Source organism: Perca flavescens, chromosome 19, assembly GCF_004354835.1.
Source record: "Perca flavescens isolate YP-PL-M2 chromosome 19, PFLA_1.0, whole genome shotgun sequence".
NCBI lineage: Eukaryota > Metazoa > Chordata > Actinopteri > Perciformes > Percidae > Perca > Perca flavescens.
In genome coordinates, this window is record NC_041349.1 from 23315380 (window position 1) to 23330739 (window position 15360).

Here is a 15360-nt window from a genome sequence, read left to right on the forward strand (position 1 = left end):
GTGATAAGTGACTTTTGAGAGCTAATACAAATCCTCTTGTTTATAAACACTGCAACATTTCCTAAGTCGATTACAGGCTAATGGCATTTGCGCGTACCAGAGAGGATGAAACACACACACACACAGTTTATTTTTCTCTCTCAAAAAAACAACACAGAGGTTTGGAAGGAATTAGTTGAGTGGAGTATTTCGGAAGAACTGTGGCCCTGCTGTGAGGAGACTGCAGTCCTTTTATTTTAAAGAGAATACACTTCAGTTCTGGTTGGCATTTAAGGCCCTGGCATTTATAATAGTCCACAGAGAATTAAAGACTGAGACCAAAAAGTGAATTAAGCCTTTAAGTGCAATAGGTCTTGTGAAAATAAAGATACTTCCAAACAGACACAGAGCTTTTAAGTCAGGCCTGAAGCTTCTCTTAATTGCGTGGGTTTGCGCTCAGTTCACCGAAAAAACACTGTTAATAGAAATTCATTAGCATTTTTAGCAGTGTCATATTTAGCTGGGTTTGGTTCACGAAAAGAAGCACGCTCCTGGGGCTGTGGTGGGTGTTTGAACACAAACTTTTGGAAGTTAGGGTGAGGTTAGGTTGAGTCTTGCTCCAACACAGGGGCTACACACTGAGTGGTTCCTTCCACCGACGCTTTTAGCTCATGTTCTCACTCTCACTTCATGCAGCCTTTCTGGGCTCTCCACCCGCCTGTTTTCTTGCTCTCTGGAGGGTTGAGGGTTCACACAAGGTAGCGTAGCATAGGTTTCCCAAAATAGAGGCAACAAAAGAAAAGACAAAAGGAAAAAAAAAAAACTAAGCGGCTACGGACACTTGTACAGTACACATGCCTAGGAGCAAACGCATACACCTAGCCAAATGCACATGTACTTTTATGTGCAAGTTTCCTCTGCTCTTTGTCTGATCTCTTTTCATGTCGTCATTCTGTGCTCTCCTCATCTGTGTATTGTCTCTCTATCATCTATCTTCCATTGCCTGACTTTCTTTATCCTTTTCTTTCCAAAAAGGTATCAGGCAGGCTTGATACCAAAGGGTTTTTGGTCTTATTGCTATACGGCTGTGTGTGTACACGCTCACATCTGCCTTCTTATTGCAAATTCAGCAGCAAACTCTTAAGGGCGAGAGAACTTAATGCTTCCTAAGTGCAGGAAAATGTCACATTAAATCACACACAGGAACACACACACACACCTTCAGCAAACCATACACATTAGGTGTTGATACTAGCTGATGGTCAACTCACACATACTGTACTGCACTTGTATGCTGAATCAGTACAATGTGTAAGATAAGACTTTTTTGGTCCCCAGAGGGAAAGGTCAAGTGTTGCAGCCGCACAGGAAACAGACAAAAGATGCAGGGAAAGATAAGGGAAAGAAAACAGTTTGCAAGGTACAATCTGAATTAAAAAGCTATATACCATACTCTACACCAGTGTACATACATACTATGTGCAAAGACTGTTTTTGACCAGTAGTGCAGTTCCATTAATGTCTGAGAAAATTGAAAGCAGCAATGTGTCACATGATAGGTAATCTGATATGTAGTATCCACTATCTAGTATATCAACCAGATACTTGATTAACTGACTAAAGTTTGAGGATTTGCAAATGTATTCTGTTTTATATGATGGCAAACTGAATATATATATATATATATATATATATATATATATATATATATATATATATATATATATAAAAATAAAAAAGCAAACTGAAGACATCACCTTGGACTCTGGGAACTTATCCTCTTCTATATTATGAAAATGTGCATTTTTACAATTTACAAACCTGATGCCTGATGAGTGAAGATGCCATAAATTCAAAACAAAGACAAACATTGCAAGATAGTTTGGCTCGGCTGAGGTAGAAATGTTGTCATATTGGAAAAGATATATTTGATGTTGTGGTACATACTGCTGTAGATATTGGTGTGGAATTCTTTTGAATATATTTGCATGAAAAAAAGCTTTTTTTCACTTTATTTTATTGGAAACTACTGCAATAGCTGAGCAAGCACACACTGTGTCCAAACGAGTGAACGTAAAGAGACCAAGCCTCAGTATACAAAGTGACCCCCCTAACAAATAGTCTTTATACCTGTACAAATCAATTACACGTATGATTACGACCTTTAAAATGGGAAAGACAAGGAACACTATAGCCATGGATGATGAGGTTGGGAGAGAAAGAAAGAGCAAGAGGAGGAGTGAAAATGAATGGGACAGGGTGCTATCCATCTCTCTGGGTCAGATCGATCCCTAGGCGGACAGATCCGTTACACCTGACCTGTGTGTGTATGTGTGTGTGTGTGTGTGTGTGTGTGTGTGTGTGTGTGTGTGTGTGTGTGTGTGTGTGTGTGTGTGTGTGTCTGTCAGAAAGCTCCAATACTGCACTTCTCTAGTTGCAAATGAGATCTGCTCTCTAATAGAGGAAGAATAAGAGATGAAGAGGAAGGGAAGAAGTGGAAAAGAAGTAGGGAGCGTGTCTCTGAGACAGGCCTAGCACAGCAGAGGGTAGGACAAAATCTTGTGTGGCACGCAGGATCTGAGGGAGGGGTGGGTGCGTGTGTGTGTGCATAATTTGTGACTGAAAGTAGAAGCTGAAGAGGCAAGGAGACATGGAGGGCAGCAGAGTCAGCAAGCAATAGAGACAAGACAAAAAGACAGGCGGAGGAGGTGGAGAAGGGGGGAAAAGCAGCAGAGAAGGTGGTGGGGTAGAGTGGTGACTGATAACATTGTCGTGCTCAGGTTGCCTCAAGGGCAGACAAGACAGAGGGAAAGAAAGAGAGGGAATAAGACAGAAAGAAAGAAAATGGGCAAATTTACAGAGCAGCCAGGGGCGGAAAGGGTTATAAGATGGAAGGTGAGCAAGGATGGAGACCCAGGATAGAAACGGATAGAAAACACAAGGAGGAGCACTGCAGTGAGAGACAAATGGTAGGGGATGGATGCCAAAGAAAGATAGAACAATCCCAAGTAATAGAGTAAGAGGAAGAAGAGGAGAGGTAGGGGGGAGGGTTAAGGTGTGCGCATGACACAAAGGAAAAGCATGTGAAGGCTTTCACAAGGAGAGGAGGTGAAAATTAACGAGAGAGCAAAAGAAAAAGACTGAGCAGGAGCGGAAGTTATTACGAGAATGAAAGGGCAGAGACAGAGTAAAAGAGGGGGAAAAGATAAAAAATGGGGGTTGAAGGAATGATAAAGGTCAAATGAAGTGAGTGGAGAGACAGGCTGTGCAACAGAGTGCGTGAGTGTATTGACATTCAGCGAGCCGCGGTGTAACGTAAGCTGTCTGAGGAGCGAGCATTAGCAAAGCGTGGGGGTAAGCTGGTCGAGCCTTGACTGAAGCGCCCCGCTCGTTCTACAACACCACCTGACGTAAGGGCTTTTCTGGACCGCCGCAGAGCGCCATCTCACTTTTTCCAGGGCGATTTTTCAGATTTTAGTATGCGTGCCTCCACGGGAGTTCAGGAGCAGTCGACTTCCAACGTTGACTGCCCTGGGGACTGGCTGTCACTGTAGGCAATCGTGACTTTGTGCCCTCCCTGCCTGCACACCCCTACTCTCTCTGGCTGCAAGCCATGTTTTGAAACTGATCACACCAGACATAAGGAAATAACTATCTGTGGTACTATTTTGAATTAGGAGTTATATTTTAAAGTTTGGTTTAAAAAGGGTACCAAGTTCCTAGTTAGTCATTACAGCTCCCTAGAGCGACCAAGTGCCACTCGAGCATTAGGAGTGAAGTAGCAAAAATTGACAACAAAAGCAGTTTTTTCTAACACTTACAGTAAGTCACTGTAGCCTGTTAAAGGTCCTACATTATGACTGGGCAGAGACTTGTCGTTCTGCCTGTTATCAAATCAAACTGCATTTTTCTCCTTAAACCAATAGCCCATCAGTTTAATGTTCTGCCCAAAGATCCTGCAGGAAGGGATGATATCATTCATTGGAGCCTAAAGTAATCCATAAGTAATGCGTTCCCATCATCTGAGACAGATACAGCTCATTTCCTTCCTTCTCGTTCGCTTTGAAAGTGAAAACATTTAGGAGGATGAGATAAAAATGTATCCTCATTTCAAGCATTAGGTTTCTTAATCTTGACTGAAGCTGTAGTCTGACTCACATTTTGGAAGGGGACCAAAGCAAACCATGTAGTAGGGAGGAGAGTGCAAAATACTTTCACGCAGAAAGAGCAAAGCTAGCACCTAATGGAAAATATTGAGCCAGCAATATAAGTCAACCTGTAAAGTCAGCATGATATATGGTTATGTCTTGCCGTTACTCAAAGTATTAGGTTGCATACATTATATATCACTATATAATCACCAGGCTCAAGGCTCTACTCCACTGCACAAGTTTCCAGATTTGCGCCACATAAAAATACACCTCTACACATACTGGCTCTCCAACGATGCTAGTCAGTCCGTCTCTGACAAACCAGCTCATTCTCAGTCTCCTCTCCCAAGTTACCGTGGCTGACTGTCATCAACACTCCCTGTCACTCTCTGTATCTAGGTTACAGTTGCTATGACGACTATTATGCATGCCAATCAGTGGCAGTGACTCATCTCTATACCTTACCATTGCATAGCTGTATTTAGAGATGTCTGCGCACAAAGCACATGTTTTCTGGGATATTTGCTGCGCGTCTAAGATTACAATGGGACCCATGTATGAGACCTACATTGGGCTTGGTGCTTCCCGATAGCCCGGTAATCCAATTTGATTCTCTGACCCACAGTCTTAAGAAAGGGTCCGATGATATAACACTTGTCTAATCTGCTCTTACAGGTTTCTAGGTAACTTGTTACTATGGGGACTGGCTGTGTTCAGTCTATTGGGATGTTGTTGCTAGGCAATAAGCTGTAGTGGTGAAGAGGTGTGTACTTGCAAGTGTTTACGTAAGAGGTACAACAAGAGAGTATTTGTTGCAGGGCTGTCTCAATTTTTCAATATGTTTTTATTTTTTTATTTTTTAATGCTGTGAAGCACCAAGTGGGCATTAGTGCAGAGTGGTACTCATTTAAGAGGAGGCCTTAACCCACACAACTATGCATGTGTGTAGAACTGGCTCTCGTTCCAGCTCTGTCTAGTCAGAGTAGGTGGAAGACAGGAAATCAGACACAAAGACACACTTCAGACATCTCTTATAAAACAATCTCTTAAAAAAGGGAACAAACCTAAAACCCATTTTTCTCTTTTTTTCATCCCCATTCTCCCTCCAGGTCTGTGGATCGCCAGGCATTCTACCATGCCTGTCCCCCCACCCCTCAATCCCCGCAGAAAAAAGCACCTGCCCGACACACACCGCCACCCCAAACAAAGGGCAGAAGGTTCCACCTTCCCTTCCCTCTTCCCTCCATCCATCCTCTCTCTTTCTCTTCTCCCCCCTCTCTTCGTCTCATCTTTGCCCTCCTCATCCCATCTCGTCCACTGCGCATGCCCCAGGGCCACGAAGAAAACCCGTCTCGACTCTGCCCCTTTCCCGGCGTTTCACTGGCTGGCTCTGGTCACATGCTGCCTGCTGCCTTCTCTGATTGGAGCAGGGGAGACGTGGGGCGTGGTCTCGGCCTGTCCCTTCCACTGCGTGTGTCGAAACCTTTCGGAGTCGCTCAGCACGCTCTGCGCCGACAAGGGCCTCCTGTTTGTCCCCCCGCACGTTGACCGCCGCACCGTGGAGCTGCGACTGGCTGACAACTTCATCACGGAAGTGGGCGGGATTGACTTTGTCAACATGACCGGATTGGTTGATTTGACTCTGTCGAGGAATACCATTCACCTGATCCGACCAATGACATTTGGTGACCTGGAGAGTTTGCGCTCGCTGCATCTGGATGGTGAGCCAAAAGAGTAGTCCTATTCTAAGATACAGTATCTCACAAAAGTGAGTACAGCCCTCACATTTTAGTAAATATTTCATTATATCTTTTAATGGGACAACACTGAAGAAATGACACTTTGCTACAAAGTATTAAGTGTATGGCTTGTATAACAGTGTAAATGTGCTGTCCCCTCAAAATAACTCAACACACAGCCATTAATGTCTAAACCGCTGGCAACAAAAGTCAGTACACCCCTATGTTAAATTCCCATAGAGGCAGGCAGATTTTTATTTTTAAAGGCCAGATATTATGCATCCTGATAAAGTTCCCTTGGCCTTTGGAATTAAAATAGCCTCACATCATCACATGCCCTTCACCATACCTAGAGATTGGCATGGGGTACTTTCCATAAAATCATCTCTCTATCATATCTTTATCAGGATGAATAATATCCAGGATACTATGCATCCTCATAAAATTCCCTTGGTCTTTGGAATTAAAACAGCCCCACATCATCACATGCCCTTCACCATACCTAGAGACTGGTGTGGTTTTATGTCAGTTAGCCTAATAGCTAGTTTGATTTGCATTGAGAGATGATTTTATGCAAAGTACCCCATGCCAATCTCTAGGTATGGTGAAGGGCATCTGATGATGTGGGGCTATTTTAATTCCAAAGGCCAAGGGAACTTTATCAGGATGCATAGTATCTTGGATCCATGAAATAACTGGCCTTTAAAAATAAAAATCTGCCTGCCTCTATGGGAATTTAACATAGGGGTGTACTCACTTTTGTTGCCAGCGGTTTAGACATTAATGCATGTTGAGTTATTTTGAGGGGACAGCACATTTACACTGTTATACAAGCTGTACACTTAATACTTTACATTGTAGCAAAGTGTCATTTCTTCAGTGTTGTCCCATTAAAAGATATAATGAAATATTTACTAAAATGTGAGGGGTGTACTCACTTTTGTGAGATACTGTAACTACAATATCCTGCTGACTTAAAACTACTTGGATACGACGATTTGGTAAAATATTCAGATGACTCAAGCTCACGGAAACACTGAATTAAAACCTCTGTGTGGTATTATTCATATTTGTGTCTCCAGGCAATCGCTTGACAACACTTGGGCCCAGAGACCTCGCAGGTTTGGTCAATCTGCAACACCTGATTGTCAACAACAACCAGCTGGTCAAAGTCTCCGTCGAGGCCTTTGACGACTTCTTGCTCACACTGGAAGACCTCGACATGTCCTACAATAACCTCAGGAGGTAAGCTTTTGCTTCTGTTGTAATCACCCACATGCATCGTGCCTTCAGAGAATGTACTGTTCTGCTTTGTTAAGTAGAAACTGTAATACTCCACTCAGGCCTAGGTCTCAGGCGCATGCTTGCAGACGCACAGCTCAACTCCCCAAATTTCAAGTCACAGTGGAAACGCCTTGTGCGATCACGCAAGAGTCAGCAAACACAATGAAGGAGAACCAGCTCAAACTGCTGAGGCTGGGAGGAGAGTACTAGAAGCTCAGGAAATTGAAAGTGAATCAATTTTGATGAGGTCCTAATTTTCTTTGACTTCGATTTTCTTTAAGATGTGATGAGCACATGCCTGAGCTCACTTCACTCAGTGTGAGTGTGTATTGCTATATCTATTGTATCCAGTTCTTCCTTTAGCACACTTTGTAGTATTCCACTCATGTCTATCTATGACAATGGGGACCAGCATCACTATGTATCCCTCTGGACGAAATAATAAGTCAGAACAATGATGATATTCTCTATCAACCGCCTATTCTGCTCTTCATAGTGTCCCACTGCATTGATGAATTCAGCAGCTTTTGGCTGTCAGTTCTGATTAAGAGGTTTCATTTGTCTCCTCGACAGGAGCTCTCTGGCCTCTCTCCAACCTACACCAAGCCATACCAAAAATGTTAAGAGTTTTAATGATACGTACATTAGCAACTGCTGTTTGCCTTTTGATGCGGCTTACTGGGGATGGGTCTTTACAGACTGAAATTCAAAGTGAGCCTGCATCCCAGATGTTTTCTTATGAAGGTTAAAAATGCTCAAAAATGGAAACAGATGTCATATGAGAACATGACCTGTGTAATTTAATTGTGAAGGAAACTTATGGGCGCTTGGTGTCTCCTGCAGCTTAGATTTGTTCAAATACTGCTTTTAGCAGAGTTTTACAGAGAAACTCTGGAACCTGAACTGAGCTCATGTGGTTAACCTTCTGGGACACCGATGTTCAGCAATGCAGCCATGACAGGTGAATTTCCCATCTTTATTAATTAAATAAATAAATAAAAAAGAAGTTATGACCAAATTATTGGTTGGCTTCTGCACTACCGACATCGGACTCCTGTTATGAATCAAGGCCTGTAAGATGAGTTTAATAAACAAAATGAAAGCGTTTGTGGCCAATAATTTAGACCATATCAAAGAGGCATGCTTGTGCAACACTATCCTTCATTTGTCTGTCTCTCTCTCTGTAGTCTACACCACGAACATGATTTATAAATCATTAAGCCTAGTACTTCTTTCTCCTCATATGCCTATTGTCCAGAGACATTGCGCTTCATAGACAAGAGAGTGACCATCTGCTTTTATAATAAACTATAATGAACTTAAAGTTTATAGTACTTTTTGAACAAGGTTACAAAGTGCTTTGTTGTAGCCTACAATAATTTTGCAACTTTCCATCTCTCCTTGAAGGGATTAAACTTAAATTACACTAAGCAGTATATTCTCCCCAAATGTGGCATATTGAGAGAGAGCAGGTTCTCTATGTGCTCAGCCCTGAGAATGCTACAGTGTAGGTCAGATAACACAAAGCAAATGTACAGTGTACTCTAAGACAGAGAGACACACTGTATTGAAGTCAACAAGGACAGGACACAAGATGATATCAACAGTGTATGACCCTGACTCCAAACATAAATGCATTACTTCGTGTATTCTATTTTGCTTGTTCTCAGTCGTCGGTTTTGACTCTCTATTTTGACCAACACAGTTCTTAAGTGAATGCCTGCACAAACAGATTACTAAATTACTACAGCAATGGGTCACAGATGGGACTGGTGAAACCCAGAAAAGAGAAGGATTGAGAAGGAAAATAAGCATCTGTTGTTGAAGTCTGTCAGTAATCAGTCTTTGCTTCTTCCCATTTTCCGCAGAGTAACTTAGAAATGTGCTTGGAACACAGAGCGTAAGCTTTGACTGATCTAATAGCGGCACTCATTTTTTAATCCGGTTGATTATCTAATAGAGTCAATGTGACCCACAAGGGACACTAACCATCAATGGTGAACCTCTCTTCACAGCTACCACTACTTCAAAGAAATATTTGCTAATTGATCCACTCTTAAACAAGAATAAATCACCAATCATGGCACAAAGTCTATTAATTTAAAGATTCTCACATTATTCTCTAAATATTTCTCTATTTTGTTGCTACAGGGTGCCATGGGAGTCCATTCAGAAGATGGCCAGTCTGCACACTCTCAACTTGGACCATAACCTGATAGACCACATAGCGGAAGGTGTCTTTGGAGAGCTGTACAAGCTTGCAAGGCTGGATATGACATCCAACAGGCTCCGGACCATGCCTCCTGATGCCCTATTTGCAAGGTACTGTAGCTCTTTAGCTTCTTCTTTTATGTTTCTCTAAGATGTGGTTTAGTGGAAATATTCAGTGGCAGACGACACTTCGGAGCCACCAGGGGTTTTTAACAGAAGTGCTTTGGCACTAAAAACACAGGGAGACAATGTTGGTGTGCAGACATTCTGTAAAATTCGAAGTCCATCCCTTCACTATATATTTTGCCTTCTAATCATCCATACGCACTATATGTACATCCCAATATAAATCCTGTCAGCCTTAAAAGTCTACAGGCTGGAACATGTGAGGAAACCATACCCTGTGTTCTCATTGTATTTCCCTTTTGTGTTTCGTTACATGAAAATAAGGCAGTGGCTTGTTCCACGCTGTGTGTGTCAAAGAAAGCCACAGGGGCAAGTTGCCGCAAGGTGAATTAATAAGGCCCTCAAGGTCTCCAGTGCCCACTTACTGGCTAGTCATACATTTTCAACTTTGGAAATGGATTCATGGAGAGTAATGAGCGAGGTAAATAAAAGAAAATCATACTCATTGTAGAGGTGCGAAATAAGCTCAAGCTAACTCCGAAATAACCAGATCCAGCTGTGACACGACCTCAGGCAACTTGCGCTCAGCACAGATGAGTTTTAAAGCAAATTGCTTGGGGGTTGTACGGTCTTAGTTACTAATTGTCGAGTGAATATGTTGAATGTTCAAAGCCAAGACCAACAGAGGTGAGGAACACTTGTAATAACTGTAATAACCATAATAAATGTAATAAATGGTAAATTGAAAGTTAATTAAAATGAAGTTTTTTTTTACTGTTAACAAACAGTGGAATAATGATTTATTTTATTATACTATACTAATTATTAGTAATGTTATAATGTATGTTATTTTATCATTAGTTCAGTGTAATATAAAATCATTAGTTTTTAAAATTAAATATATACTTTATAGATGGTTTTTAAAACAATTGACAAACTATTTAGATGCTATTATGAAGTTGCAACTAATACTTATAATAATTAGTTAATGATTAATAAGTGGTTTATCAAGTAACCTGAATTAATTTGGCTCAAGTGTTCAAGAGTTTTTAGTGAGCTATGAAAGAGATGATTATTTGAGCACAAATTATTTGAGTTTATATGTTTGTAGTTGCTTTAAGTATTTATCACCATTAACAAGGTATTATAATCACTTATAATATATATTTTTTTTTTAAATCTGGCCTGTTTCTAAAAAAAAGTAACAATTTAAGGTCAAATTATCACTTCATACTTCCATCACCTTTACTTTCAACTGGTTTTGCACACAGCTTTATGCATTCAAATTTAAACCTGATTGCTCTTGAGAACAGCTTCCTACTTCTGCCATTCTTCAGTTTAGATAACTTACTCATTCTATCTCAATCTTGTTTTTTTAATTACAGTTCATGCTGATGGTTTTTTGGAGAGCTTTACAAAACACTTCCATGTAAATGTACCCATCAGTGCTTTAGATCTCTGAATGTAGCCATGGACAGCAGCCGTCCACTGGCACTCTTTATAGTTCCCTTTTCTCCTCCATGTATATACCTAAATACCTATATATGCATACACTTATATCCCACTGCTTCATCCATACTGTGTTGCTTTATTTACCAACAATGTTCCTTCGCTAAGAAAATTATACAGACATTAAAGCTATTAAACTATTACGGTGGTAGTGTATTACCGCCCCAGTCTTTAGAACCACCTTCCAGAAACTTAGGAAGTAAGCTAAACAGAGTCCTGTTTTCATCCTTGTTATTTGCAAATGTATTCTAATTGTAAGTTGCACAGGCCAGATGCCAGATGCTTATAACTGCACTACTTCTAAGTTTTGCTCCTGGGTAGGTTTGATCCACCTGCTGTGGACCATTTTCAAAATGACTTGTTTTTCTCATTTTGAGCAGCAAGCTCTTGTTAACCTGCTGATGCAAAGACCTCACTTTGTGGCAAAATGAGTTTTGTTCCTTAAACTCACCCTTTAAATGCTCAACAATTTCATAGCAATAAAAAAAACCTTGAGTGACACAAGGAAGGAAGTTGCTATTTTACGAAGTGAGGGGAAAATGATACCTATTAAACTCACGCTCACTGATTAACATTCTTACATTTACAATTGTAAAGAAGGGGGTACAACACATTTATAGTTAGTCCAACATTGACTACAAGTCAAACTGATCAAGAATATAGCATTTAAATGAACTTAAACTCCATTAAGCCTTACAAATATGTGCAAGTAAAGTGATGTCCCTTTCTTTTCTCATCTTCAGGTCACAGACAGGTGCAATAAGCCCCACCCCCTACAATGCTGTCATAAGCTTAAATTTCGGTGGGAATCCTCTGCACTGCAATTGTGAACTGCTTTGGTTACGCCGGCTTATTCGTGGGGACGACATGGAGACGTGTGCCACACCTCCACACCTGGCTGGAAGGTAACGTTCATCATCAGCAACATCAGTTGGTCAATGGATCATTTTAACCTTCCTTTAGAACCAGCTGTTTATCTTAATCCTTCTACTCAGTGAAGCATTCCTCAATGTCAGGGGAAGCAAAAGAATAGCTACAGGTGTGTGTTGAGCCTAACTGAATATCTTACATCAGTGTTTCCCAGCCTTGTCTCAAGGCCAATCTGTCCTACAAGCTTTTGCCCTGGTCCTGTTTTAGCCCTCATCTAATTAAAGGCCTCACATTTAATGATATCTTAATTGGATTGTCATGTGTGCAAGAATAGAACTGGAGCAAAAACTCACAGGACAGGTAGGCCTTAAGGACTACATTTTGAAACCATGACGGGTTATTGCTGCAAGTCATTATTCTGTTACCTCACGCGTTCTCCTCTCTGCATCTCTCTGCTAGAATCTTCCAGTCTAACCCTGTAGTCAACAGTATGGAGTGAAAACAAAGGATTGAGCATCTGTTGTTATCGGTCATCGCTGTCACCATTAATTACTCTTTGCTTAGTCTAGTTTTCTGCAGAGTAGCATGGGAAATTGTTCCGACTGTTGTGTTTTACTGAACTTTACCCTTAAATTGATAGACAAGAGCACATAGATCTTTAGGTTAATGTACTACATTAATCTGCTAAACCCACCTCTGAGGGATAAAAGAAGACATATTCCTTTACCAAAACTCTCTCTCTCTCTCTCTCTCTCTCTCTCTCTCTCTCTCTCTCTCTCTCTCTCTCTCTCTCTCTCTCTCTCTCTCCTCATCCCTCTTTGTCGCTCAGATATTTCTGGTCAATTCCTGAGGAGGAGTTCACGTGTGAACCACCTCTCATCACCCGTCACACTCACAAGCTGTGGGTGCTGGAGGGCCAGCGAGCCACGCTAAAATGCCGTTCCATTGGCGACCCAGAGCCAGTAGTCCACTGGGTTTCACCAGATGACCGCATCATTGCCAATTCATCCCGGACCAGCTCCTTCAGCAACGGGACCTTGGATATGTTGGTAACCGTTGTCCGGGATGACGGGGCATACACATGCATCGCAATAAACGCAGCGGGCGAAGCAACTGCCACCGTGGACCTGAAAATAATCCCCCTGCCTCACCGGGGCGGAGCAGGCGGAAACACAGGGCATAACAACGTGAACACCAAAAACAACAGGAATGTGACAAATGGGATTTTACGGGTCGATCCGGGCTCCTCGGATATCAGCACAGGGAAAAACGGAGGGATTAACAACGGCGCAGGACGTGGAGGGGAGGTGGAGGATGGGAGGAGAGGTGGCGAGGACCATGAGGGCGACAGTAACAGGGCCTCTGAAGGGGAAAGGGCCGACGGAGGGAGCATGGAGGACGACGTAGGGGACGAGGAGGAAGAAAGGATGGTTGGAGTACAAGGGGTTACTTCAACCTCAGCTCAGGTCCGGTGGGATATGGGGCGCATGTCTGCTGCTTACGTTGTCTGGATGTATCAGATACAGTACAACTGCACCGCCGACGAGACCCTCATCTACAGGTGAGTTCAACTTTTGCTGTGTACTACACATTACTCACTATGCAAACAATGGGAGCCAATGTAATGAAATGGTACTTTTACAGTAGCTTCGATGCTTGCCAGTAGGTATCTTTTGCAAACCCAGGTATTTTATTTCCTCCTTCAAAAAAGGTGGAATTCCTGTTTTCATGCAAAACTCCTTAAATATTTATCCATTACAGCGGGACACTTCAGTAGCGCAACTGTTCACCTTGTACATGGACGGGTGGATAGCTCAAGGGAAGGATGAGTGGGGAGACCGATGAAGGGATAGAGGAGCGAAGGAAGTTAATAATTTATCTCCACCACTGTATGACACTAAAACCCAACAGGTGGATAGACAGTCAATGCACATAGGAGGACAAGTGCATGAACATTGGGGAATAAAAGATGATTTTGAGCGAGGGGAGCTATCAAAAATTTGTGACAGTGTGCCCTAGAACATGAAAACGTCTAGAGGCAAGTAAATAGTGCCTGACTCTGACTGCAAGATATGTCTACAGCAACATTTAGTGAGATACAGAAGAATGTGCCAGTACTAATGGACACGTCTGATAACATAACACAGGATCTTGATGGGATATGTCATTTTCAATTTGAAGTAACAATTTTAACTTCAGTAAGCAATGTCATTTTGAATTTAAAATGAGATCCCTTCACACTTCACCGTCCGTGTTTACTCAACATGCTCTCAGAGGAGGAAAAACAATCAAACATTTATGAAGACCAGATTTGAGGTTAAGGGCTGCAATGCCGTTCTTGTTACCAGAAATTGTTTAGGAGACTGCCACACCCTGCTTTATACCTTTAGGTTACATTTTAGAAAAAAAAAAAAAACATGAGGTGAAAGCAAATTTGCAAAGCTGCCAATCTTTGCTCAGTTGCTGTGAGCCAAACTGTATACAGTAGCTGTGGGTCTAGCAAAAAGAAAAGGAATATTACAGTAAACAGTTGGTTACAGCCAAAAAGAATAGAAGGAAGAACAAGTTTAAGCTGAGCAAGTAGTAAATAAGTCCGAGATGGATGGATTTAAAATAGGAGTCCTGACTTTCGAAATGTAACAGTGTGGCTTGGGTTTTATCTGCTTGGTGTACTTACATGTACATTACTAATGCAAAGTAGGGCAGCCACCTCTTAGTCGACTAATCAGTCGTTTTGGTCTTAGTCGACTAAGATTTCTTTAGTCGATTAGTCATTTTTTATGCTTATTCATGCTTAATTATTTCAGGAAACTTCTGAGCACATTTATGGTAAACACAAGATTTAAAGTGGTGCTTTTGCAGGATTAATTGTGGAGAAACTCAGTTTAACAGATGGTTAATTAACTACATTTATATTGTGCTTTTCTAGTCTTAACCACCTCTCAAAGCGCACAGCTCTGTCAATTAAATCAACTAATCGATTAGTCGACAAAATCCTATAGGTGTTAGTCGACTAAGAATATCTTTAGTCGAGGACAGCCCTAATGCAAAGCACATGAATTATGGCGGCATGAAGTCAAAGTTGACTGCCTCTGTGTTTACAAGCATAGACTGATGAAACATTTATGTGACGGGGTTGTTGCTACCGTAAAATATGGAATAAGAGAAGGGGAGCGAAGGTTGGAGAGGGACTGCCATCATGGCATTATTTTTGTAGTTTTTTACTATGCCGCAATGTAGGGTCCGAATGTGGTTCCCCTCAGATAAGATGGTATTATGCTCTAAGTGGCATCAAAAAGGGGCTGAAGGGAGCTAGCCGTATGACAGGGAAAGAACAGGGAAGACAGACAGATGGAAAGAAGATTGGAAAGATGAAAAACTGTGTGCAGGTATAATGAGAAGGATTGAAGCAAAGTAAGGAAGATGGCTGCCAGGGGTGAATGGAAAAAATGACAGATGTGGAGGAGGAACTAATAGTTTGAATGATGGAA

At 41.7% G+C, this 15360-nt stretch overlaps 2 protein-coding genes across 3 annotated transcripts in view; one reads left to right on the top strand and one right to left on the bottom strand.

The window, feature by feature from the left end:
- Positions 1–15360, bottom strand: part of pcxb (pyruvate carboxylase b) — a 327945-nt gene that overhangs the window by 106249 nt on the left and 206336 nt on the right. The gene's annotated exons all lie outside the window — the stretch shown is intronic.
- The window catches only part of LOC114546089 (leucine-rich repeat and fibronectin type-III domain-containing protein 2), a 34851-nt gene that overhangs the window by 7503 nt on the left and 11988 nt on the right, over positions 1–15360 (top strand). Inside the window, exons 3-7 of the mRNA XM_028564754.1 lie at positions 5240–5851; positions 6952–7114; positions 9305–9475; positions 11743–11904; positions 12699–13430. Of these exons, the coding sequence (XP_028420555.1) occupies positions 5240–5851; positions 6952–7114; positions 9305–9475; positions 11743–11904; positions 12699–13430 (1840 nt within the window). The remainder of the gene's footprint in view (positions 1–5239; positions 5852–6951; positions 7115–9304; positions 9476–11742; positions 11905–12698; positions 13431–15360) is intronic.